General features: G+C 41.9%; 2 protein-coding genes across 2 annotated transcripts; one reads left to right on the top strand and one right to left on the bottom strand.

The window, feature by feature from the left end:
* Positions 1–1,988: 1,988 nt before the first annotated feature.
* pnp5a (purine nucleoside phosphorylase 5a) lies at positions 1,989–5,879 on the top strand. The gene is made up of 6 exons (XM_026352658.1): positions 1,989–2,130; positions 2,848–3,017; positions 3,106–3,209; positions 3,320–3,495; positions 3,648–3,838; positions 4,033–5,879. Exons 1-6 carry the CDS (start codon positions 2,108–2,110, stop codon positions 4,260–4,262), a joined length of 894 nt encoding a protein of 297 aa, XP_026208443.1. The 5' UTR covers positions 1,989–2,107; the 3' UTR covers positions 4,263–5,879.
* Positions 4,762–27,458, bottom strand: capn1 (calpain 1). Its single transcript, XM_026352657.1, has 22 exons — positions 27,317–27,458; positions 24,175–24,798; positions 21,441–21,510; positions 19,387–19,505; positions 14,248–14,381; positions 13,024–13,192; positions 11,517–11,600; positions 10,613–10,698; positions 9,739–9,813; positions 9,497–9,657; positions 8,911–9,071; positions 8,734–8,745; positions 8,417–8,628; positions 8,271–8,310; positions 8,123–8,188; positions 7,969–8,026; positions 7,777–7,841; positions 7,522–7,590; positions 7,258–7,336; positions 7,057–7,173; positions 6,883–6,941; positions 4,762–6,741 (listed from the first exon to the last, which is right to left on the bottom strand). Exons 2-22 carry the CDS (start codon positions 24,430–24,432, stop codon positions 6,715–6,717), a joined length of 2,121 nt encoding a protein of 706 aa, XP_026208442.1. The 5' UTR covers positions 24,433–24,798; positions 27,317–27,458; the 3' UTR covers positions 4,762–6,714.
* Between the last annotated feature and the right edge of the window lie 250 nt (positions 27,459–27,708).

The following is a 27,708-nucleotide window of genomic DNA, read 5'->3' as shown; positions in this document are numbered from 1 at the left end:
TTTTTTTATCTAGAAGTTACAAGTACATCATGCTTCACGTGCTGAATATAAGGAATAAAATGTGTAATAATGAAATAAAAGATGACAAAATGTAACAATGCTACAGAACAACAGTACCAGTGTTTCTGAAATTTAGGAATTTTAAGTCATTTTAAGATTAAACGAAGCTGAAGGGAGAACATGTGAGACGATGGTATCGAGGTGAGATCAGTAGCTGCCAGAGAGCTTTGCTAGTCACAATGTACAATAATGAATGGTAGCATGTCAGCGGATATGAAGATGTGTGACACAGGGTCTGCTGACATCATGTCTCATGCTAGAAACGCATCTGTACATCAGCTGGCTAAAGACTTTTTTGCTCCTTCCTGCTTCTGATGGAGCCTGTGTTTTATGGGACATGGTTGGTTCTCTGTAATCAGATCATTCTACTATAACATGAATTCAAAATAAAAGTGAGCAGTGTCTTTCAGAACAGTCTTCCTGAACCTTCTATTTTATTTGTCTATACAGAGTGAAGAGCAGGTACATAGGTTAATGTGGGCCGTCGTGCTGCAGCCAGATGCTGCCCCACCATTGGCTGAACCAAAGGGGTGTTAGCTTTAACCTATGGGAGGGACAAAGAGGTCAGTGACTCCTGCATGTTATCTAACACAGTTATCAACTGTCCGCGAAATAAGTCAACAATTTGAAGAAGGCAGAACCCAAACAGAAAGTCATAATATACAGCGAGGGTGACGTTTCTCCTCTTATGCGTCAATGCCAAACAACTCAAGGTCCAACGACGTCCGGATGGATGCCGTGATGCAGGCTCTCTGTGTTTTGGTTGGTGTTACACAAGCTATTGGTGGTGTTTTGCCCGCGCATACTTGTATTTCTACACATGTAAATCAGAGCAGAGGTTGATTTTGTCTCATGTTATCTACCGTAATGTTTACAGGTTGATGTCCTCCAGAAAAATACATATGTTTTATGACATGGAGTCATAAAACCTAAAAAGGGGATGTGGTGTTACATAATCTGTGTCAGTGACCAATGCAATTTGCAGCATCATCAACACAGGTTTCCTACTGTTGCGCAACGACCTGGCTCTGCGCTGTGTGTCTTTGAGTCCCCTCTCCTGAAGGTGTCTGGTGATTGACAAACATTAAAGGAACAAATTCCTTTATTTCTTTTTTTTATTTAGTTGTGAAAGGGGTCAGTGACTTTGTTACAGGTGGTTCACATCACTGCAAACACAGATAGTTTATATATGTTTTATACACCTCCAGCAGCAAACAGACAATAACAACAATACCTCTACTCATCATAATGTTCTTCAGTTTTATACCTGATATTATCTGAAAACAACACAGACGGAGGTGTTATTGCTTTAAATTTTAGGCCAGAAAAAAAATCTACAGATAAAACATATGTTTGAAACTGATAGAGAAATGGAGAAATAGAGAGAAATAGATAGAGAAATGTTCCTCAAAATAAATCTACTAGGACAGAAATGCCCAATTACATACCTCCAAATAGTAAAGTACAATGTTTTACCCAACAGTTCACACACTGCTTGTGCAACTGGCATTATAATAAATGTTCTGTTCAAAACATTAACAAAACATTAAACATTAACATTTACATCCTGCTGACACTCAAACACATGATGTCGCAACCTGTGACATGCTGGAAATGTACATCACACACAGTTTTGCCTCATGTTTTTAATAACTGATCATTGTTTTATTTTTAAATTATAATAATGACGTGAAAAGGATTTAAAGGCGCACTGCTGCTGCCGGACATGCTCAAACATCTTTAGAGGATATTTTAACATAATTACGTCAATATAATTCCTAATTGGAAAGTGTGTCCGAGCAGCCAATCAGGCTGCAGCATCCATACGCGTCATTTGCACAGTAGGATGAGGAGGGGCTGGGGGGGGGGCTCTGGCCCTATAATAAACCCAGCGTGTCCGCACTGCCTCCATATAGGAGTCAGAAGAGCTGAAGACCAACAGAGGACTCTACGCAGGAGAACATCCCTCTGGACACGTGTGTGGTCACACATTTATTTGTATTTTTAATTTTTTTGCCTCCTTCACACACTTCTTCAAACCTCGGCGATGTTTCCAGACGCAAACAAAGGGTGAGTATCTGTGGACAGGCTGGAGTCCAGCTCCGGCCTTCACATGCTGCCCAACACATGGCGCCTTCATAGTCAGTCAGAAAATATTTGGCAGTGGCCCAAACAAACGCAGACAGGCACCACTTCTAAAGTCTTTTTTTTTTTTTTTTTTACTTATTTTAATATTACATGTTTAATATTGACTTTATTTATTTTGCAGTTTTATTATAAGGTGACGGGCAGAGGTGTAAATAGTACAACTTTAAGAATGAGTCCCACCTCGTGGGAGCCTCCCAGTGATATTCTAGCTGAGCTGACATGTGCAGGTCAGCACTGAAGTGAATGAGAGCCGTGACTCTGCAGGAATGTGTGTGTGAGATAGTGTGTGTGAGACAGTGTGTGTGTGTCTTTTTTGAAAGTCATATCCTTATTAGTAGATTAGTAGACGTTCTCAGATCAGGCCACCTGCTAAGGAAATAAATCTGGTCCTGGGATCTTATTATAACGAGCACATCACTTTTTACTACTGAATTTGGAGACTAATGGTGAGTAGGGACATGACAGCGAAGTTATTTCAGTTTGGTAGTTAAATAAGGTTTGTGTCCTCCAGAGATGATTTTACATTTTCCTCTGGTCCCACAGCTGAACTTGACTGACACGAGATAACCGCACTCGCTCCTGCTCGATTCGCAAACAGTGGTCACTGTAACCCCCCTACTTTCTTTTCATGTCATCCAGCTACACTTATGAGGACTGCAAGGCCACCGCTGATTGGCTGCTGGCCCAGACAGACGTCCGACCCACCGTGGGCGTTGTGTGTGGCTCAGGGCTCGGAGGGCTGGCCGACATGTTAAAGGACCAGGTTTTCTTCAACTACAAGGACGTCCCCAACTTTCCACAGAGCACCGGTACGTTAAAATACCTCAGATCTCTCACCTGCTGGCTGGTTAGCGTGTACGGTTGATAGTTACTGACCGCTTGTATGTTTTCCTGCAGTTCACGGTCATGCAGGACGACTGGTGTTTGGCACGCTGAAGGGGAGGCCATGTGTTTGCATGCAGGGTCGCTTCCATCTGTACGAGGGCTACCTAATCCATAAGGTGTGTGTGCTTCCTAAATACTCCCCATAACCACTCACATTGCTGAAAACACGTTCTGGATAATCATATAATGTCTATAAACGCGTGCTGTGTGTGTGTGTTGTTTCCAGATTACACTGCCGATGCGAATCTTCAAGCTGCTCGGTGTGGAGACGGTGATTCTGACCAACGCAGCTGGAGGCATCAATCAGGACTTCAAAGTGGGGGACGTCATGATCATCAAAGACCACCTTAACATGCCCGGTTTTGCTGGCAATAATCCGCTGGCTGGTCCCAACGATGAGAGGTGTGTGTGTGTGTGTGTGTGTGTGTGTGTGTGTGTGTGTCACTATGGTGAAACTCATCACTCAGCTCTATTAAACAAATCTCCTTTGCACCTTTAGCCTCGTCAAAGTCTCTTCACTCACCCTTCCACCTGTCTGCTTCTTCCTCTCCCAGGTTCGGCGTACGTTTCCCCTGCATGTCTGACGCGTACGACAGAGAGCTGCAGCAGCTGGCCATGGATGTAGGACAGGAGCTCGGCTATGGAGACTTCCTGAAGGAGGGAGTCTACTGCATGCTGGGGGGCCCATCGTTCGAAACCATTGCTGAGAGTCGTATGCTGCACAGACTGGGAGCTGATGCTGTCGGTAAGCTGTTTGATCCGTCCATTATCTTTTATTATTCATCCTTCTATCCATCCATCCTAATATAATATAGTGTTGAGACATCATAGTTTATGGTTGTTATTAGTCTACTGAAAATAAACATATATACATTTATATCTATGCTGATATCTTTTTATATTTGTATGCTAACTTTCTATTTTAATTTCCCTGACCAGGCATGAGCACAGTGTACGAGGTGATTGTTGCGCGGCACTGCGGCATGCGCGTCTTCGCTATGTCGTTGATCACCAACCAGGTGGTGATGGACTACGACAGCGTAGAGAAGGCCAATCACGAGGAGGTCCTTCACACGGCCAAGCTGCGAGCGGAGCAGCTGGAGCGGCTGGTTACCACCATGGTGACGAGAATGGAGCACAACAACAACAACGACGACAACTATGCCTAAAAGAGACCACATGCTAGGAGCGCTCAGGCTCGTCAGAGGCAGTTTGACTAATGGAGACTAAAAGTGGTTATAGTTCACATTTAATTCGATTACACAGAAGAAAATAGCACTTACATTATTATTTAGGTTTTTATGACTTACATTCCTTCACTGGGCGGCTCCAGATGAAAAAGTCACTAATGATTAGTTTTTTTTTTTATCATTTTTAACAAGAAATATTTGTTCTAACTTAAAACATGTGATTAGCTAGTACAAAAGTCTGCAATTTAACTTAATGAGCCAGAATCTGCTGTAAAGCTCCTATTGTCCTGTGTGTACAGTAGTGAATTTGAGATATTGTACTGTTTGTTTGTTTTTTAATGGTTCTATTTATTACTATATTATGCTGGTGTTCTTTGGTGTTTTTTGTCTTTTTAATTTACTAATCACAAAACCAACAAACCACCAATCTCAGCCTTGAAGTTTAGGTTAAGCGCAAATGAATCATTAATTCGGAGACTCAAAGAAACCCCCTCCATGTTTATTTTCAAAGAGTATACTGACGTTTTACAGAGAAATCGACACAGTAAACCAATACATTGCATGATGGACGGGTCCAAAAGGACCCAGAATGTTCCCATTGTAAACATTAGGTAATGTTACATAAGCATTTCACTACAAAAACGAATGCTGGCATTGTCAGAGTATCATAAAGGTAATTTGGCAGTCCTTTTGTGATCGTAACTTGAAGTCTGTTTGCAAACATGACATCTTTTCAAAAATACAAAATGGTAAAATCATTGGCAGAACATTAACAGATCATCTATTTGCTTGTTAAGAAAACTGTGACACTCTAGACCCTCCAGACTTAAAAAGGCTTTCAAGGGTCTCGTATCCCCCCCCCCCCCCAATGTGACATGTTTAGGAATAAAACAGTTTAACAGAAAATAGCCAAACATTTCACACAACATGGGCTAAACGCCAAACATCCCTCTTCCATATTGATTCACCTTCACCTGAACTCAAACTCTTGGTGCATTTCAAGGCAACATTAAACAAAACTCCCTTTTAAACCACAATGGCATCCAGTTCCATGCATAATATAAAAGTTGTTTGTTTTTTTTTGTCATATTTTTGCAAAACAGTCCAACAATATGCCACCACATCATAAAGCTAAACAGGAATAAAAGAAGTAAAGATTTAAAGAAATATAACATCACACATTCTCTATGACATAGCACACCACCACTGTCTGCACTGCAGGGCTCATTAAAGCTTCAGGAGTGGACCCCTGATGCAGAGGTGAAAGCAAAGTTTGGCACAAGATGTATATCGAAGGCAGAGTGCAAAAAACTAGGACATGCATTCAAATGCACCGAATCTTGGGTGTTAAATAGGAACAGACTGTCGAGCTGGCATCGACATCTGGCTCTGAGATTGTGATGACTGACAGTAGGAGAGAAGCCTGCTGCAGATCGTCAGGTTCGCAGGTACAGTACATTAACTCTTGGTCGACTTTTCAGTTGTTTGCTTCATTCAAAATTCATCTATCAAGTTTCTCCCCTGCAGATAAATGTACCCATTATGGTATATCCCTTACAATCTAGTGCTTATTATGCATACAGAAAAAAAAAAAAAGACTGAAGGTCTGGAGCCAAATGGAAAATGTGGAGGCTGAGATAATATTACTGGGCGAGTCACAGCACAGTGTGGGGAGCAAATAGTGCTAGTTAGCTAAATGACAACTTGTAAAACATGAAATTCTGGTCAAAACATGAACAAAATGATTTCACAGGTTCCTAGCTGCCAATATGCAGAGCCAAACATTATTACACTGAAGGTAAAATAAGGTTTTGCCAATGAAGTTAAATCAGCTCGTGATCCCATTCAAAACATATAGTGCAAAACAAAAGTATTAATTATTATTCATTTAAGCTCTTATTCCTTCAGCCTCCTGCATCTTATTTGTCCATTAATGTAGTGTTTATTTATTTAGCGCTCTGATTGTACTTTCTTACTAGGTGCAGATGTCGGTAGCTACACGCTTTTACAGATGTGCGCCTTAAAACATGAACAACATCTAAGCCGAGATGTTACTGTGCCATACGAGCTACATATTGCTACCACTGAGTCCTTAACTATTTTTGCTTCCACCCACTGAAATTCAACCAATAAGATTATTTCTGCCGCCACAGTAGCTTTGGCTCCAGTGTTTGTAAAGCTGACATCGACCTGCCTAACTCTGCTGACTGATGGGCTAGAAGAGAGTTTCCCTCTGTTACCACAACAAAAGACAAATAAAGGATTGGCACACGTTTCCAGTACAGGCACTGTAAAGACGTTACGGTCTTTAGAGGGAGTCAGCAGCGAGCAGCATGGAGAAAAGAAGAGCTGGAGGAAAAAAAAAAGGCACTTCAGCAACAGCAGATACTGAGCCCAGAGCTGCAGCGGTTACAGAGCAGGCCACTCATCTCTAGGCAAACATGGTCAGGGAAATCCACTGCAAGACATTAAGAGAGTGCATGTCAGGGAAAGCACAGAACAGTCCTATACATACTAAAATAGCAGGTGTTCCACTATCAATATACATAAAATCTGAATGTTTAGTAAAGACACTGTTGACCTGTATGTGTGGCCATACCTGGAAGAAGTTCAGCTGTATTTCTCCATCTCCATCTGTGTCTAGGGTCTTAAAGGTTTCTGCAGAGACAGGAACAAAGAGAATCACTTATATTTTGGATCTTAAACGTCACGTGTCAGAGACGTAACCAGCTATTGATTTAGCACACTGAAGGTGCACAGTGACGGGACTCACTAAACATGGTCTCCAGTCGGACCAGACAGGTAACAAAGTTGTCGAAGTCGACAGACATGTCCGCCTCCGTGTAGCGCAGGATGATCAGCTGGAACAGGTGGTTGGTCAGCTTGAAACCTACGGAAGGAAATCAGTGTTTAACCTGTAAAACACATTTAAATTTGAATTTAAGAAGTGCATTGAAATAAAATCAAACAGTACCTGCAGATTCAAGAGCCATCCTCATCTCGTAGGAACTCATGGTGCCCGATTTGTCATAATCGTAGTCCCTGAATATGGTCTGAGGTGGCAACGCGAACACATGCAGAAAGAAGGAGATAGCAATCAATGAGCAAACAAAACAATGAAAACACAGCCCGCTGGCAAGATGACAGTATAAACATCAAGCCGACGGGTGTACAAAGATAAAGAATCAATGATATTTAGTCCAATTTCCCAGTTTGACCCATCGGTGTTTAACCTCACCAGGTATCGTTTGACCTTTTCCCAGAGTACATGAAACTCGATCAGACCGAGCTTCCCACTGCCGTCCGACTGAGCAGAGACGTTAAGGAACGTCAGAGATTTCATGGTCAGTGATACAGGAAAATCTAATTAAGTTTCTATTCTGCTATTATCACAAGACAGGTCACGAGATCTCACAGTGTTACTTTTGAGCACATGAGGTGCTCAATAAACGTACGAGGTGCTTTAGCTGCATTAAAAGCATTTCAAGGATACGTCCATCAGGTTTACCATACTGCGGCAAGCTTCTTGTGAGAAGCCGTCCGTCTTCAAGTCTTTATCTGTTTTCACAAACAATAGAGAGACGCACGTTAAAAAAATGTGTGTTTTGAAATAGCTGCAAAACCTATTCTGTTGTGCAAAAGGAGGAAAACACTGCTCAGCAGAGTCAATTCGATTGTCACTGACGTTTTTGGATGATTCTGTTCAATATGGTTTGCAGTTCGGTCACGCTGATCTCCATGTCCTGTTGGCACATGCAGGGGTCACATGAATTAAACATTTACTGGTACCTATACACCATTAACCATTAAACGTCCCGATAGTGTGAACGAGTGCCTACCGCTCCTGCCAGCTGTCTGAACAGACTCTTGAATCCGGCATCAATCTGGCTCTCATCGAGCCGAGTCTGAAACACAAGAGAACGTGTTCATCACATCTACGTTTGCTCCGTGCATCATTTATGATCATGTGTCGTCTCCTCCTCTCACCTCTGCTGGAATGTTGGCTGTAATTTTGTCATCAAGTTCCCTGAAAGAGCAAAAGAGTTTGTTTTACTGTATTAAACAATATCTGTAATGATACGACTGCCTTTTCTTTTTAACTGTGATGTTTTATTTAGCCTTGTCCCACTCACTCAGACAGTGCTGGCTTCTCAGAGAAAACTCTGAGGACAAAGTCGGCCTCTTTGTTCGGCTCAAAAGTGGAGGGGACGATGATGTATTCCCCGACCGGCAGCCGCAGCCGCGAGCTGACCTCTCTCAGATTGATAAAGAGCTCGGAGCGGGCGCTGGACGCATGGCTGAGGAAAAAGTCTCGCTTTAGGTGGACTCCTGATTGTCCCTTAAACTGAGAGAAGAGTCAGAAGCGTCACTCTGTGTTCAATAGGCTCTTTAAAAAAGTGCACATCTACTTTTTGATTAAAGAGAAAGTAGAAAGTAGGAAAGCTCATACCTCACTTGGAACCTGTGAAGAACACAGAGAGATACAGAGAGAACACACAGAGTTTTATTATCAGTGATGTGATAATGAACACATAAAGTTTCCATCCATAAGAAATAAAAAAATGCATTCAAGGTTAAGGTTTAAAGATACTACTGTATCTGTAGAGTACTGTTTAGCGCCGCTAACCTCGTACACAGCAAACCCGATGGTCTCCATGTCTTGACCCTCTCGCCGTTTCTTCCTGCGATCCTTCTGCATGAGAGCGACCAAAAAGCTGCAGTCTGGTTTACTGGGAGAGTCTGGGTGCTGCAGAGCAATCTTAAACTGAGGATTCAGCCAAAAAGACGCTGGACACAAGCAGGAGAACAAGTTAGATGATGCAATATAAACATATCAGTGAGACTGTGGGGAGATAGTGAATACTGTATGGATGTTTACACACAAAAAAATGAGTACTGAGTAGTAGTACTGTCAATCAAACCACACATTTAGAGGGCAACATGGTCAGGAAGCAGATTCCAATGATGGGACATATCCAAATTTATTTTAAAATCAGGCCATTGTTTCATGGCTGGTTGTTTAATGGAAGTCACTGGTTCACATTCCTCCACTAAATTCAGTAAATCCAAATCCATGCTCCCAATTTCCACACAGTTTTTTTTGTTTTCCAATATAAAAGCATCATACATCTTTGCATTACTCTAAATTAAAAAAGAAAATCATCTCTTAAATGTGCAGAAACGGTTGTATTCTAGTCATCAGAACTTCGTACTTGGGAAATTCCTGCAGCCTCCGGCCGTGCTGCCTCTCCTCCATTCGCCCTGATAGAGAGACGTGCTCCATTTCTTCAGCTGGCTGTTCTGCAGGGCGTCAGCTGTCAGGTTACAGATCTCCAGACGGCTGAACTCACGCAGGAAGTCGCTGAACGACATCCTGAGGGACAGATACAGGTATTCCCGTTAAAGTCTGTTTAGTCATTGGTGATGGTAAAAGGCAAAATGCCTCCAGTCTCACCAGAATTCACCGTCCTCGCTGCGGTTTTGTAGCCGACTTCTGTCAGAGGGATCCACACTGTCCCATTCTCTGGCACTGAGGATTTCACAAATACATAAATGAATAAAAAAACTAATAATTGTCATACAGACAGTGTTAAGAGACACCAAATTCTAATGTTTTTAACCTAATTTGCTTTGAGATGGATTTGCAGTGATAGAAATTAGGTTTTTAAACATGGCTTGGCCAAATTAATTTCTCCTTCATGTTTCTTTCCTTTCTTGCTCAATTTAAAACACAGCAGTAACACAACTTGTCCGAAGGTCAGCACATTTTTCTACTCAGTGCTCCTCATGCAATAGCATTTTTATACTCTTGTCTAAGTTTTGTTTGTTTGTTCATTTTGGGTTGGGTGTTTCCACCCTGTGGAGAAAGGCACTCTATGTAGCTTACAATCTAATATGTATTAATGCAGGTCATGGTCAGCTCCAGCATTTAATTTCCAATTGCAACGTAGCAAAGATTTCTCCTAATGTTGATGTTGGAAAACTCTTATTTGCTCCACGTCAGTTTAAAACCTCACACACACAGAATTACAGAAACTCTTTGCAGTAATCAAAGCTGTGAACATGTTTGCAGAGATGTGATGCTGCCACTGTAGAAAGGAACAATAATAACATCATATAGTTAAATGCCACTCTGACTTAAAAAAATCATGTGAGGTTCACAGTTTTGTCCAGATCAGAGCTTTAATAAACTTCCTGAACTAGTTTCTGAATGCAGCTGTGCGTCTCATTCACTGGAACTAAGAAAGAAATTGAAGAGAGTGTGTCTTTGAGTAAGTTGCCATTTAATACCACAGGAGCAGTGTAGTAAGTGCTGATTAAAATCTCACTTGTCACTCCAGGCTCCAGTCCACTCCACCTCCCCCCAGGGGTTCCTGACACGGACCAGCTTGGTCTTGTTTCCCCTGTACATCACCTACAGTAAACACAAAGAACCACATCACATGTCATGATTATGTTTAACCGGTTGTGTTGTGTGATGTTAGTGGGTTTCACAAACCACCAGAGCCCAGCATTTGAATGTGATGAGCATCCATGATGAAACAGGACAATTCTGATTATGGTTCTGTGATATATGCTGGTTTTCATTCATCATGTGACAGTGACATTTCTGAGAATGTACAGCAGGGTAATGAAGTGCATGCTCGTTTCTTGGAAATATATTGGTATCGTCTTTTGGAACCAACCGCTACAAAAAATGTACACTGTTTTTTGACATATGTGAAAAGTACAGTGTTTCGGGAACTTCCAACCAACTAAGACTAACTGAGTTCATAATGCACTCTCAACATGGCCCCATATGACTCTATAGTCTGTTGATGATCTAGCTTTTTTTAGTTTAGTTGACTTTGGAATCAGCTAGTTAATTTTTAGATGAGCTCTAGCACATAAGACTGAGCTAAAGTGCAGCCACTTACCCAAACACATTACATAAATAACATACACTGTACCTTATGTAACACTTGGCACAAGTCACTTCACAGTCACATAATAAAGAACAAAGTGGGCAAATTGAATGGCTCTGACGTGCAGCAGGTTTCAAGGGTAAAGATAGTGGTTAGAACTACTTTAATTTCAGTGGGTACAACAGTTATGAACAATTCATACAATAGCTAACTTTGTTATCTGCTCCATTTACCACACTATATGCAGACTACTGTTGTGTCCATGCAGGACGTATCGGTATGTGATTTTCATGCTTCTGTGGTACAGTCCTGTTTCATTACTGCTCACCTCGTGCACACCAGTCACCGAGTAGGCGTGTCCCTTCACCAGCTTCTTGAACGTTACAGCCTCCATGTCTCCTGAGTCGGAGATCTGTTGATGAGACAATAGAAGGTAAGAATAAAATAGACGCTGCCGAAACAATGAACAAAATTAGGATCACTGTAAAAAATGGAGCTGAGATGGAGCCACAGTCACTGCCGTATAATTTAATTAGCATGACAAACAGTGTCTACCATTATCTCATTATCTTTAAGTTCAAACATGAATACACATTTGCAAGTGGCCATGTCTAAAACAGGAAATGCAAACTGTACAGACAACTTTTTTGTTATAAATGATGCTTCAGTGATGTAATTTAAACCTTGTCATGGTAAAAATGAACCAAACTTCCTTTATTTATTGATGTTAAACTCAATATGTTACCATTTCCTCAATTCTGGTTAAGTAGGTTCTTAGTCTCTGCACAATATCACGTCTGGTATTTGTTGTCTTTTACTTTTCCTGCCCATTCGGCAGTTCAACAGCAGTTCAACCAGACAGACAGATAGTTCAACCTGTCCTATTTGCAAACATCCACTTCTGTCACATTGACCTAGAGAATTACACTAAATCCTCCCATCGCTCAGGTTTTCAGGACAACTTCCAGTCTTTGCTGCCCTCTCCTGGTGTCCTCACAGATTACATTTCTCTCACCTGTCCTGAGTGCTACAAGATGAGGTAAATTAAAGTTTGTGTAAAGGACGTAAGCAATAGTGTTTCAGCATTGTAAAAATGTCATTATCAAATTAACCAATAATGAATATTATACAATAATATAGTATTGTCACAATACAATAATACTGTATTGTATTTAACATCAAGTGACGTGAAACAGAAAAAGCTAACTAATTGTTCCATTTGAGAGGTTCAGTACTTTATACGTTGTGTTCTTTTACAAACTTTAAAATGATCTGTTGATGATCAACTGATGGATTAATAATAGGGGAGTCGTGCAAAATTAATATTTAAAGTGCGATATCTTTAAAAATGTATGGAACGCAGTAAATAGCTGCGAGGAGCATTGAGACTGGAAAAAGCCGACTTCAGCTACACAGGGTAATAAATATATTTAGGGAAAAATCCCCTGCAGGTAATGAGGAATGATGATTGATAGTTTTCATTATCTTTACATAGCACCTCCCTTCATCTCTTTTCTCTCTCATCTATTCCCAGCGGTAGCCCCATTAAATATTTGGGGATTGGGAGTTTCCTCAGTATTAGATAGTGGAGAGATATTGGAACAATAAATATAAAGCAGGCTGCTTCTGCTGTTAGCTTAGCACAAGACTGGAAAAACGAGGAAACCACTAAACAGCTAACCTACTGCAAATAATAAAATCCATCCTGTTAATGAACATGTTGTATCTCTGTAGTTTGAACTGTTCACCATCCAGTTGATTTATGTCTGTCAGCTCTACGCTGTGAAAATGATTTGAGGGTTTGTCAAAAGATGCCTGAATGTTACTGTACTGACGTCTATGGAGCAGCCCAGCAGCGATCCTCTTTCTACGGCTCTACTAATGATGCTGAAGAGGTCGGAGGGGGCTTTGCCCAGCTCGTACATCTCCGTCACGCCACCTGTAAAGTCCTCGAAGCCCTCGGACGTGCTGCCCCCTGACAGGGCCTCATAACAGCCGTTCAACCTAGGAGGCGACACAACATCAATGAGCGTGAGAGTTTCAAGTGGTGTACAGATTATTAAGTACAGGCCTTCTTTTCTTAAAAGAGAGAGACCAGAGAACAGGACATCATTCAAACACGTAGTCAGCACCCAGAAACAACAACAACACTACTGTGAGCTGTGAGTATTTTAGCTGGAGGGAAGTTTGCAGTTCATTCCATTTAAAAAGGTGATTAGTGCTCTGTGGGTACATATGGCATCTTTAGGGTTAAGCAGTTACCTGGAACATGAACTTCAGTTATAGAAGGTAAATGTTAAGATGTGTGAGGCAGTTTGGACGATTTTACAATGCATTATTATTTCCTGTGTAAGGACGACAGTGTCACATTGAGGTCCAGAGAACAATGATGAGTATGGTTTTCATGTTACTACTATTTGTTTGACTCAGCAGGAGGAGACACTAGAATCGCCGGGGGAGGTGCAAAATGCCACTATTTACTACATTTAATTAATGTCTTTGTGCCAAACATAGAATTAATAACAAAAAACACTGCATAAGTTGGAATTAATGGCGAGATTTAAAAGATCTGATGAAACACGCCACACTCGACTCAGAACATGTAACACGGCAAAACCTGGAAAACACTTGTACAACAATGATGTGCTTCATATTCACAGTTCCTCACACACACACACACACACACACACACACACACACACACACACACACACACACACACACAGCTGTCCACTGGAGCAGCTGCATCGTTGGACTTGCTGCATGCCTCTTTGAAGGCTCCAGATATTTCTCAATCTTGTTCCCTAAAGGTTCAATTTCATCTTGAGCAGAAACGTGAAACAGAAACTCTTTCGCCTGGAGTTTAGCGGCTGTTCCAGCGACAATTATATAACGTAAAATTCACTTATTAATGACATTTTCATCCATTAATTTGCACAAACCTTTAATGAAAAGCAACAGAGAGTAGAGTCTGGGGGTTGGAAGCTGTGCAGCTTTCTTTATATATGTCAGTTTACATCAGGGTGGATTTTGACCTCCCTGCTGTCTGTTACTCTTACTTGGCGTAGGCCTTTTCCAGCAGTGCACTCCAGAACTCCGTTCCCTCTGCTGAGTGCACAAACAGCAGCTTCCCGTCCTTCACCGGCAGCCGGTCGTCAATAACCACGTCCACCCACTCGCCAAACTGCCAAAACTGCATGAAAGAAAGGAGACGACACACAGATATGATCCACAGGCTACCAGTCATCACGCATCAATGAGTCGAATGTGATTTCTGATACTGCTAACTTATCATGCAGCTGGCTGGATCTGATTACAGTTCAAATTTACAATGCAAATGAAAAAGGACTAACAATAAGAACTAAACACGGATGAGCTGCAGCATTAACCTGGTGGTTTTAAGGTAATGCTGTCATGATGGGCAGGTGACGAACAACCACCAGACGGTCCTAATGTTGAGGCTCACCAGTGTTTGTAGCTGACACCCTCCACCACACAAAAGAGACGCCGCAAAATGACATTTGAGAAACGCGACTCTGTCTGCTTTTGTGTGGTGTTTCAACAAAATGTATATTTACACACACGAGTTCAGGAAGCGCCCTCACCGACAGCACAACAACTCTAAACCTGTCCTCGATGTAAATCACTGGTTTATGACTTTGCCATCACTTTTCCCAGCATCGTTTACCTGCTGTCGTGAGATCTCATATCAGGTCTAACCAGTCAGTTACATAACAGACAAGAGGAATTCTCAGAAAATGAGCTCCTCTGAATGTCTCGAAGTCCCTTCACCACCCTGTCACGATGACAGATCAGGATCAAATGTGAGGCTTTGCTATGAAGCATGTGAATGGTGGTAATCAAAGGCAGGGTGAATTCCTCTGAAATGTTTTCAGGGGAGATTAAGAGTTTCGGTGAGTAGGTATTGTGTTTGTTATTTTTTTTCCATATCAGGCCGTAGCACACGTTGCTGCCTGTTGGTCGGTGGCCATCAGAAGAGAAAAGAAAAGACTGAAGCAACAAATGAAAAGTTGATTGGAAGTAAAGGGCGGTGAGGGCAGCGGGACTGCGATACGAGGCTACGATTACATTACAGGTTTTAATGCCAATAATAATGTTTATCATAGACAAGATCGACGACAAAACAATAACAGAACAGAACCAAAACTTGCGTGCATGAATAAATTCCCGGCTCTACTTTAAAGCAGCTAGAAAGACACAAAAACATTTGTGTTAGAGCTTTTTGTTTTTCCTTCCTGACGGACTTAATATGATGGTATGAAGGAATATTTCTCTGTCAAAGCAACTGGATTAGTAGAAGAGAGCAAAATGAAGAAGAGGCTGCAGGACTGTCGTTTGGCAAATAAAAGTAGCTGTAGCGGGATTAGGTGTGTTTGTGTGTGTGTATCCACAAACAATCAGCCTGTGTGTGTTTTAATGTGTGCACAGCAGGAGGATCCTCCAATTCAAAACGCCCTGCAGAGCTGACTCCACCTCTGAAAAGAGCTGTGTCACAACACAACTGACTCAAGACAGCACAAAGCAGACACACACACACACACACACACACACACACACACGCCCCTGACAAACGCTCAGGTACACACACACCACTTCTTCATTTTACTCTTTCAGTTGGACGACGCTGAACCTTTTTCTCACAACACCCGGCCTCTTACCAAATCTGACTTGCAGCCACGCAGCGTTAAAGCTTGAGAAATCCACTCGTGATACACTTCAACAAACCTTTTCTGTGTGTAGTAAGAAATTAGTTTAATAGGAAATATAGAAGGGATTTTGTCATAGTGAGCAGTTTAATATTTGCAACTGAGATTGCCTAGTTTATAATTCACTCTCCCTCCCTTTGTCTGCGTGCCAAACTTGTTCATTCACACACACACACACACACACACATTCATATTTTTTAAAGCAATTCAGATTCCCACTTCCAGCCCTCAGTTACATTTGGGGATGACTCATGCAGGTCTTGGTAAGTTAGCCAGAGGCTTAAAAGGATCCAAACAGACACAAAGGGGAATTCCACGAAGGCTCAGTGACAGAAAAGGGAACAGACGTTGGGAACGTGTTGGAAACTGCAAGTGACAGAAACTGAAAAGAGGGTGAATGTCAATCAAACGTCAATCCAGACAACAGAAAAAGAGGCTGATGAAACAAATTAACTCTTTACTAAATAGACTCCGCCGTTATGTGCTCATGAGCATTTAACTTTCATGCTCATACACAAGCATGTGTATTTATACTGTAAGCCTTTGGAGCAGATCACACGTGTGTTTACACTGTATTTGTGTAAGACGCATGTGTTCGACAATGTAAAAACGAACAGTGTCTCTGGAAATATTCAGGCCAAACATTCAGCTTTCCCTTGGCTGACTTCTCTGTAACTGAGTCACCAGTCTCAGCAGCCAAGTGCACTTGGGAGCTGTGTGTGTGTGTGTGTCAGCATTTATTGATCTTTTGATATCAGATGAGTCAGGTACAGCACAGCAGCCCCGGAGCAGAGAGTGTTTCAGTGTCTTTTCCATGAAAGCTTATAAAATCTGAGATGCTTCGACCCAGACTAACATCCTATCGCCTGCATCTGTGTGTGTGTGTGTGTACAGTGTGTGCAAATGCTGGAAGCTGCCAGCAGTCAGTTCTGATTGGATGACTGAGCCATCAGTCTAGCTGAACAGCTCCAGGACGAGCGCTGTGGGTCTGTGCACGTGTGAGTCCTACACTGTGAGTCCGTCACTCTGTGTGTACAATGTGTCTTTGATGTGCGAGAGTTTCCGCACTGCTCCGTGTTCCACTTCCTCCTGTCCCGTCTTTTCGCTCTCTCCCTGTCCTCTCCTTGTTGGCACTTGGCAAACTGACAGTCTGGCTGGCAAAGCACTCACTGAACCAAACAGTGCAGCAAACTCAGCACAAAGTGCCCCGGGACAAAGTGGGCTGAGATATTAGAGAATGATTAGAAGCAAAACAGCGGAAACATAACAATATTGAGCAAATAACAATCGATGGGCCACTTTTCATTTTGTTTGGATTCTGCTCTCGCTCGTCTCCCCAGCTGTTCTGGCCGGTTCATTGCACTAGAAAACATCCGATAAACATGAGCATCACGACGTGTTTTGATTCACAGCCGCTACTGTATTACACACTGACGGGCCCATCGCAGACAGATCATTTGTGTCTAACTCCGCTCACTCAGGCACAGATAATGAGACATGTGAGGTCACTGGGTGAACACATTTACATAGTCCTGCCTGACATTACTAACACGTCAGTTTAATATGCCCTTTATTGACGTTTGTTGTTCTAATTTGATTTCACAGATGAGACACTGGGATAATTTAAAAGAAACAAGAGACAATAAAAGAAACTCAGCTGTAGGAAAACATCAAATACGTTTTTAGACTAGCAAAAGTCAGTGTACTGTACAACTTTATCATTATCACTACTGCGGAACCTGAAGAGGTCTTTTTGTTGCTTTAATCAAAAGAGCTTGCAAAACAGCTCAGACTCAGTGATGTGGAAATGTTGTCTCGTTGATGGCACTACAGCATCTTATCAAAAAGATTACGTTCTTTAATTTATATTTCACTCTACAGCAAAAACATGGGACAACTTGTATAACCACAGGCAAAAAGTCATTTCTACATCATTTTGGAAGAAATAATTCAGTGCATAATAGACCACGAGTAAAACGTGGTGAAAATGCCTGTGTGCGTATCCAAGTAAGTAAAAAGTCAATGACAATACAATGGAAAAGCACACTTTCTTTAGAGCTCTAAAGAAAGTGGTGATATTACAGTATTCATATAAAGTAACCCCTCAGATTCATCGCAGATCCTCATCACCAGATGACACTAAATCTTACACACTGCACCTTTAAACCTGCACAGTCTTATCAACATCTCCTCCTTTCTGATAGTGAAATGCATCATATTCAAATTGCACCTTATCATTATAAACCACTGCTGCAGTACCTCCCTATCTCCCGCTGGAATGAATACATGCGCTATTCACCTGCTCATTGCCTGAAATATGAAAGGTTTCACAATCAGACCGACACCTCCACTGTCGGTGTCACTCACTCATTTGCCTGTTTGTGTTGGTTTTGCAAACAAATCAAAGGTCAGCTGATAATGTTCTGCAGCCTATCAGAGCATTAATACAACAAATACTTTGTGTTTATGTCATAAAGCAGCAGGACAGGAGGGGTGACACTGAACTACAGTATAACAGCAGGCAGGGCTTCAGTGTTTGTTAAGAGAAGTCATGATTTGATAGATGTGACTGATTGTATTTTCTATAGGCTTAAAATTATTATATCCTATACAGAAATGGGCGTTAGTCACTTCAGGGGAGTGTGTTCAAGATGTTGAGTCAAATCTTTCCAGGTTCACTGACTGACTGGGTGTGGATCTCAGAGGTCAGTAAAAAAAGAAAGGAGAAAATGCTGCTACATCTGGCTGCGACTCGTGTACCACGAATTAATTAACATGACTGATCAGTTATAATAGTTTGCTTAATATGTTACGTAACAGTGCTTGAAGGAAGCACAATGGGACGTTAAAAATCTGAGTGAACATGAATATTAAAGAGACAGAACTTCAGGGAAGGTACAGAGAGTATATTAGTTACTCACATACAGAGGCAGTCGCCTAAAACACCTCAAATAATAAACGGATTAAATAATAAAAAGTCAAATGTTGCATATTGTTGTTTTATTATAAATATGCAGTTGTGAAATTTCAAAGCAGCTGTATCTAGGATCTTCAGTGACCATTTCAAAATAGAAAGGACAGCATTCGTCCAACCATGGCGAGAGATCTGAAAAGCTTGATTTCTGCTTTGAACAACCTCAACGCTTTGGTAAAGCTGAAGCTGGATCAGTGACAAAACTGTTTTCACTCTTCGCACGAAGTCAGGAAACGGGAACGGCGCAGGACCAGCAGTCAAATGTTTGGGAGCATGAAGCCATAATTTAAATGTGCTCCAACTAAACGCACCAAAGATCAGTTATATATTTTAAGAAAACCTGCTTTCACGTGCAGCGCCCACATTCTTCTTCTGAAATCCTAACAACAAGAGGAAGTAAACGTCAAACAGACTGAGAACGTCTAGTTCATCTACCACAGTCACATCTTATCCTTACACATACAAAGTACATGAATATGCAGTAAAGCTGTTGTCACCTGAAAGTGAAAGATCCCCGCATATCCGCTCCCGAAGTTCTGACCTTGAGGGACCACTCTGCGGAGGAGGTCGTCGTTTAAGGTCAACGAGGCGATGGCCGCCAGCAGCCAGCAGTCACCTGCAGAAAACACACACCCACACACAGATACACCATGTGATGATATGCAGTAACCGACTACACAGTAACATGGATGACACTGGGTTGTTTTTATAAGTCAGGTGTTTTTCAAACACGGTTCCTGCAGATCTACGTCAATACTGAGGAAAAGCTACTAAACCTACAGCCATGCTCTTTTTCAAGTCAAGTGCATCTTCTCATTAAAGTGTAATTCACTCATGCTACTGAGATGAAACATGAATGCGGGCCAGTGGGAAGATGCTCTTAAAGCCTTGACTCGCACATAACAGCTCGGTTATGGCGAAGAGTGAGATCTATGCTTGAACATGTTTTGCCCTGTGGGAAACGGGAGAGGAACCAGTTGAACTGGACTCGAGACGGTTTGAAACGATCACAGCCCCACAGCAAGTCACTGGTGTCGTTACCAGGATTTGATTTAAGCTGTTTCTATTCTATGTCGTATTGCAAAAGATTCTGGGTTTGCGTTCAGGAACAGCCCTTACTCACTGTAATTTTAACCATGTCTCATTTTGCAGCTTCACCACATGTGCAGGCTGCGGTTTATGAGCAATCAAACCAAAACAGTGTCTATGTTATCTTATTAGCTCCATGGAAGCTCTGAGCCAGAAGTGGAGCAATATTTGCTTGTTAAATAGGAGCATTTCAACATTTTGATCGATCATGTGATGTATAGTTGTACTTTCTGAATGGTTGCGACTAAGTTTCCTTTTAGTTAATGTCACGTGCATTGATGCTGGTTAAAGACACCGTTGGACCTCTATTCACAAATACAGTTCACGGAAAAAGCTGAAGTCGTTTCACTTTCATGTTAACACGCTGTATTCTTATAGGTCATATAATGAATTTACAGCGGCTGACAGCAGCTGGTGTCAGGTAACAGATAGCCGGGGAGCACTGATAAAGACAACTCAGTCGTGATGCTTTCTGACTGTAAAACAAAGTGATCCGTGATGTTTTCTGGCTCAACATTTTTGGGACGGTGCACATTCACCCCTGGGAGTGATGGGCCTGGTTAAAGTGGTTTCATTTGGAGACGAGGGAGGCCACTTCTCGAGCTGCCAGTGCTACTCAAAGAGGGGGGGGGTGGCCTTGTTTACAGATGTGAGGCAGGGAAACAAAGCATGAATTATAGATGCAGCCCCGCGTCGAGCAGGAAACATCACAGGCAATAAAACGGTTACCGGTTCTGCTGGACTGACTGTTAACTCTCCTCCGTGTCTCTCTTGGTCAGGCTGTCCATCTCAATCTGTCACACACATCCTAATTCAGTGTGCCCTGTTGACATCGATTATTCATTTTCCTGTGTTGGTAGTTGCACATATCACAAAGAATTAAATATATATGACCATTTGTTGATCAGGTGCAGTTTCCAGATGTCACAGTGCCAAATTCAGGTCATCCAGACACTCAGATTAAACAAACCTGATTTAACAATGTACAGAAACACAGCTACAGCTGGTTCTGGCTTCATATTTAACAACCAGATGTGAGTGTGAGTGTGACATCAAGTTTCTAAACTAACTCCTAAAGCAACGACGCAACAAATAATTGAACTATTACTTTAATCAATGTTCATTTAAAAGGCTCCAACTCTGACCTGTGTCACATCAGAAGCTGAAGGGAACATACTGTATATATTTTTACACCACTGATGAAGGTTCAGCTCTGTGTCACTGTAGAAAAAACAAGCTGTAGTTAAGGCTTCATTGTGTTGCTCAACGTGGAGAGAGAAGCTTTACTTATTCATGTCGGACTTTCAGGCTAGACACTGGATGGCTAATGGGCATCCCCTCAGTTGCATTTGACTGCGCTCCTCACTTTAACTTTTCTAGCAGATTAAATCTCAGTTATTGCTTTTGTCTCCTTCGATCTTACAGCCGTGAAACAGTTGGGATCTCTCGTAACGGGACTCACCCAGAGCTCCCTGACAGATGTCTGTGCGAGTTGCTCCATCCACGATGAACTCAGGCCGCTTGCAAAACTCCTGCCGAGTGCAAACACACAAACAAACACACAAATGAATGCTTCTCCTGCATTTGCCTACACATTTTACACAAGTTACATTTGTCACCTACCTTTCTCATGCAGATTCAATGTTAGAGCCTAGTGCACAGTAATGTCATAGTGCTGTGGTATAGGTAGTTGTTTCTTTATTGGTTTAACAGCAGAGATGCAACAAATGTTGTATGTTAGACTACACTAAAGTTGTTATTTGAATTTTGCTGTTGACTTAGCTAGGCTAGCTTTGTGCTAAGCTGGGCAAACACATCCTAAAGCTGTTCTAATCAAATTAGTCTTAATTTCCTTATTTAATTAGACTAAACAGGGCCGAATGCTGAATCTGTTTACTGAATGACTCATAGCATTTCATACTCTAGTTATCACCTTGAAATGTGCCCGTGCTGTTGCAGAATTTGAATATGCAGTTGCATGAAAACCTAGTTGAATGTTTCTCAGTTTCCTAGTTTGCTGCACTGATGGGTCATTAAATGTGATCTTATCTGCACCAAAGTCACAAACATTGACGAAATTCTTGTTAGTTAACTTCAAGTTAATGAAGTCGCAGTCGTGAGACCTTTACTGAACACACACATTAAACACACAGAGTGATGGTGGAAATGTTAGTGAAACACTTTGTTAAAAACTGGTTGAACCGCCTTTCGCAGCAAGAACTTCAAGTAAACACGTCCTGTAGCTGCAGATTAGACCTGCACAACGTCCAGGAGAAACTTTGAACCATTCTTCCTCACAGAACATCTGGAACAGCACACTGATACTGTTTGGGAGTTTTTATAAGTCAGTGCAACTCTGAACAACACATTTACTCTCATTTCACTCATTGGACTTCAGGGTTGTTTACCGACATCATGATTCTTGTGTTTCACTTACTTCTTCCACCATTACTTATATATATGTATATTTAATGGGTGTGTTCAATAACGGCATTGGAGATATTGACAGTTTGTGGTTCATCAGCTTAGAAATATTGTGTTTGTTGATTTGTGACTTTGGTGAAGATCGGATCACATGTCATCACCAATTCAGGTAGAGAACTAGGAAGTTGCAAACCGTTATGGTATTTTTTTTAGACAATCTGAGGACCTGCAGAAATCGTGCTGTAAACATTTTGAAGAATCAGCGTATTGTGTTTTGTTTTCTAGTATTACCTCCTACACAAATCAGCTTTAACTCAGCATGTTAAACATGAGAAACCCAACAAAAAGTTAGAAAAAGAAAGATTCCATCGCGTTCCCCCACAATCATACACAGCAGCACACAAACTATCAGACACATGTCTGAAATCATAGAAACACTAATCATCACACAGACTCACAGAGCACAGATTTTTGGGGTAATGTGAACATCATGAACCCTCTTATGCAGCGTAAATATTACAGATCCTCTGGTGCAGGCGGGCCGCATGCATTATGAAACATCAGACATTTTTTAGAGACGTGACCCAGAGAAGCATCAGAGCAGGCAAACATGCAGGACTTATACATGCTAACACGCATGCACACACGGTGGTCTACACACTCAAACTACAGCTGAAGAGCAGCTAAGAGGCTGCAGTCATGCTGATGATCACGACCCAGAGAGCTTTTAACATCAGGACTGGTCTCACTGTTCTATTACAGCGCTGACAGCAGCAACCTGTCACTTTAAGTGCAAATCCAGGAGTCATGAGAGCATACGGTCCACAGAGCTGCTGGGATGACACCTAACTAAGTCCTTATTCACTGGTGTCATACTCAACTACAGGGAACACCCAGATGTCCAAGAGAGGAAGAGACACAGCAGAGGCAGCAAGAAAAAGTATAGGACGCTTAGGGAGCTCCATGGAAGTATAAATCATGTAATACACTCAGTACCATCAGAGAGACTTATAAACCACCTTAAGTGGAGCAAACCGAATTCCTGACTGGTGTTACTGGAGCATTAAAATCATGTCTACCAATCATTGCTGACAGACGGTTCAGTTGCCAAGCAACAGATGTAATTCAAGTTTCCAATGTTGCTTGGAGGGGTAAAAATATTAGAAGTAATAAAAGGCTTAAAGGAACAGTTCACCACTGAACGGATGTTTACTACAGTAAACGTGTGATGGACTTTAACAACCAGAGAACACATAGAAAGTTGTCATGCGTGATTTCTGCACATCTCTCTCCCAAATATTTGTGGTTAAAAGGCCATAACTGCTTTCCCCATGTTCTTGCTAATGCCATTAAAATCCTATTAAAATGCTTTAAAATTCATATCACTGACATGTGTCTAAAGGATTCAAGATTAGGTTTTTAAGGTGACAAATGTTTTTCACTGGTGGATTTACCCCCAGCTTGCAGAATATTACTTACGCCTCACTCAAACTAATGATGCAGCTGTCCTACAATAAATCCTCCTTTGTGAAAGCGATAATCGTTTTTTATTTAGCCCAGAACAGACAAAATAACAGAAACATCTGTCAGTATAACAGAATAAAACGCCCAAACCTGCAAACTGTATTTTCAAAAATGACTAAACAGTTCAATCTTGAAACATTTATTTTCCTCACTTAAAATTGTCTTTTACTTAGCACTGATCTGTAAAATCTACCATGTCACTTTTTTATAGGTTCATAGGTTCATAAATACAGTTGTCAGTTTCTCACCGTGGGTCTCATCCAGCGGACTCCATAGGTCTTGGAGGATCTTGGTCCAAGCTCCTTGAATCCCAGAGATGTTGCCTCACACGGGAACAGGTTATCCTCAAACAGTCTTCCACTCCGGAGACACTGGTCTCTCAGGGAGGTGTAGTCCTGACCCAGAAACTTCACCGCATTGTGGTTCTGTCCCAGGCCCTCGTCACGATCCCACTGGCTTCTCAGCCTAGCGGCCATGCCTGTGGCAATAATTGGTGCCTCCACCATCCTGAGCTTCTGGTGTTAACAGTATACAGTGAACTGTTGCTCTCTGTTGGATATTTTTTGTGTCAATAATTAATAAGGCAACTGTGGCCTATTGCATCGACAGCTTTTATAAAAAGTACTCTACCAGCACCGATGTTAATGACTTTGAGTCTGGATTGTAACTAAACATCAGTAGCTAATATGGTTATTAAATATTGACGAGACCAGGCTGCTGCTCGGTTGCGGTACTTGTGGGTTGTCAGCAGCCGGACGCTTCAAATTAGATACAATCACAAGTAAGGGCTCAAAAAAGGCTTTCGTCCAGTTGCCTGATGCCGGCAGGAGTGCAGTGTGTCAGTCCTTCCTTGTCCCACCAGCAGCTGCACCCTAAAACAAAGATGTAGAGACAATGCTGAGAAAACATGCACTGATCTATAGGTCTATACATATTTGCAGCCTCATACACCCTCTATACACATACTGAGGGTTTAAAAAAGGGCCATCCCCATTTCTTTTCAGTCAACCATACACACACTAGCCAGGCATTTCAAAGAAATGATCCATAATAGGCATCTCAGTGCTGCCTTCACTGTGAGATGCCGAATGTGTACACAGCGTCCTTTAAAGTGTGTGATTAATCACATGTGGATGTGCCTCGGTGTGTGCACGTGGTGCATTCACTGTGCACATGACCAAGACACGGTATGCTTTGTGTAAAGCTTGATGCACAGTGAAGTAGAAGATCCAGAACAGGCAAAAGCTCTCTCCTTCTCTTTAATTAAGAAGAGCGCAGGAAGAGGAAGCACTGTCATTAGTGTCACTGAAGCAGTTGACAGAACTGGAGCTTCAGACAGAGTTCATATCTGACTGTGTGTCTTTGTAGTCGAACACACACACACACACACACACACACACACACACACACAACAACTGTACACAAAAGACAGGTTTATTTTTAACATGAGTTTTTTTTTTCCTTCCTTTCAACTCTGCTGCTTTTAAATACCCTGACTTTGTCATCCAAAGTGAACACTCGCTCCTCTTTTTCGAGACTCCACTGTCAGTCACAACAGAGGCTGCAGAACATTTGGTCTCTTATTGGCCCAGAGAATCCAGTAGAGCTGCGTTTCAGTTTGCACTGCTCACTGGGAACCACACCCATTAAAAATGTCCCAGTTCACGGTGTGAAAAATGTTCCAGCTAACAGAGCCTGAGAACAGAGCATGTAACAGCAGATCTCCAGCTCCGTAGTTAAGTTTTACAGACTTGTTTTATAATAAGAAATCGTCTGACATTCAGATAAAGCTTTTTTTTTATAGCTGCTTGTATTTACTAGACATGTTTAGTATGCTATGGTAACTAGCTCCCATTTCCCATGCACTTACTCTAAAAGAACTAATTGACAACAACAGCTATTCGAGAGCTGTAGATGACACACAGGTGACAAAAAGAATAAATGCCAGGTCTGCCAGCTGATTTCCCCACAATGATGATGTCACTGTGACATCATCAGCCTAACTGAGCCCCCTGAGATAAGGAGAATATTTACTCTTTAATGCATTAAACATCAGTGGGTACTATAAATAATAGTGACAGTAGTGCAAATACCAGAACATATTGTGAAACACAATAATTAAGTTTGACTTTCAGGCCTAAACAGCTACATGACTCGTTGTCTGCATTTAATTTGCAGTCCCGATGTAAAATGAGGAAGTCCTGACATCAACACTGTATACCTGTGTCTACTTCCAGGCCTTTTGGTGACTCTCTGCTGTGTGTCACTCCACCGCACTCTGCACAATGGGAGTTTGAGATGGCCAAATACCACAGCTCCTCTCGCCCACACATACATATACAGGACTCCACCTCACAGCAGGTAGTGACAGCGCAAGAGGAAGCCCTGATGCTTTTTCACCAGCAGCCACAGTCTAACAACACATTACAACTCTCTATATCTCAAATAGGGGAAAAATATGTGTGTGCACCACAATACGTCCTCTATGACAGACCATGATGAACAAGCAGCATATGTCACAGTCACGAGGCTGCACATACATTTCATTACTGTTAGGTAAATAAAAAAACCTTTGTTGCAATGAGGACATGTGATTTACAACGACTGTAAACACACGAATATTTGCAAACCAATGCAAATGTCAAACCATCATGTGCCACAGATGTGTGTCTCAGTTGTATAAGAGACTGTTCCTGATCATAACGATGTGGCTCCAGTGTTTATGCAGTGAGTAAGCCCTCTGCCCGCCCTCAGTGTATTTCTGCATGTAGGCTTCATATTGCAGACACTGTGAAATAAAATACCCGAAGTGTTTGCTTGAGAAAATAGACCCGCATAGAAACTAGACACTCCAACTGTGACTGTAGCTGATTTGAGTAATTTATTTAAAAATCAAAGTGGGCGATAAAGCAGCTTAAAACAAGCAGCACATGCAGGAAACACGGTGAAGGAGCTGAGACATTTGCGGCATATTCTCACGCACATGAAAACTTTTCGCTGGAGGCATGGCTCCCACAGATAAGAGCGGTAGGAGTGGTCCCTGACAGGTTTCAGTGTCCAGCTGTTCAACTGCAACTTTCTCAAGTGTACCAACACGGACAGCTGTGCGAGATGTTTCCTTTCACCCCACTTACATCTGCGATCACATCCGTCTACACGCAACTACTGCGGAAATAACCTCCACACAGACAGGACTGATGAAAACTGTAACAAACTCGCTCCCGTGCGAGGAGTTTGCTTTGTTACTATTTACTTTCAGAGTCACACACAAAGTTGTCCTGCTGGAAAAACTAAAAGTTCAAAATAGGATGCCAGAAATATTGTCAGATTTCAATCTTAGTGCGCAGCGACGCTGAAGCAAATGTTGATAAAGGGTTTTTTTATATTTACCTTGCAGCGATGTTTCCTTTAAAAGGCAGATATGTAGACATTCACAGTGCTATCTGACTTTCTTCATTTCCTTTCCATGTTTAGTGCAGACAGTCACCTCCCCTGCTCTCCCGCAGCTCTTATTATATAGAAACGCCCCGCTGTCTGCGTCCTGATCTATTGGATCTGTGCGCCCCCTCCACACTGCGTCTGCGCAGTAGCCCAGGCTCATTAAAACACTACACCGAGAGGGAGGGCCGCTCTGTTTTCTAATTATTTTAGTATTAGTTAAAGTTTAACTTTTAAACAGTGGGTTCCTGTAATGTTGTGTTAACGTGTTTTATTGTAAATGTGTCCAGAGCTTGTCTACATTATCTGATTTAACAAAGTGAATTCACTCAAGTACTTTATTC

Source organism: Anabas testudineus, chromosome 18 (genome assembly GCF_900324465.2).
Source record: "Anabas testudineus chromosome 18, fAnaTes1.2, whole genome shotgun sequence".
In the NCBI taxonomy this organism is placed as follows: Eukaryota; Metazoa; Chordata; class Actinopteri; order Anabantiformes; family Anabantidae; genus Anabas; species Anabas testudineus.
Note: the sequence above shows the minus strand (reverse complement) of the source record. Positions and strands in the feature narration are given on the sequence as shown.

Excerpts from the sequence above, each read along its gene's own strand:
- pnp5a (XM_026352658.1), top strand. The coding sequence starts at position 2,108 with ATGTTTCCAGACGCAAACAAAGG. Across the intron at positions 3,018-3,105 it reads CAACTTTCCACAGAGCACCG|TTCACGGTCATGCAGGACGA; the intron begins GTACGTTAAAAT and ends GTTTTCCTGCAG. Across the intron at positions 3,496-3,647 it reads GCTGGTCCCAACGATGAGAG|GTTCGGCGTACGTTTCCCCT; the intron begins GTGTGTGTGTGT and ends TTCCTCTCCCAG.
- capn1 (XM_026352657.1), bottom strand. The coding sequence starts at position 24,432 with ATGGTGGAGGCACCAATTATTGCCACAGGCATGGCCGCTAGGCTGAGA. Across the intron at positions 7,174-7,257 it reads GATGGCTCTTGAATCTGCAG|GTTTCAAGCTGACCAACCAC; the intron begins GTACTGTTTGAT and ends TTCCTTCCGTAG. Across the intron at positions 6,742-6,882 it reads TACAGCTGAACTTCTTCCAG|TGGATTTCCCTGACCATGTT; the intron begins GTATGGCCACAC and ends AATGTCTTGCAG.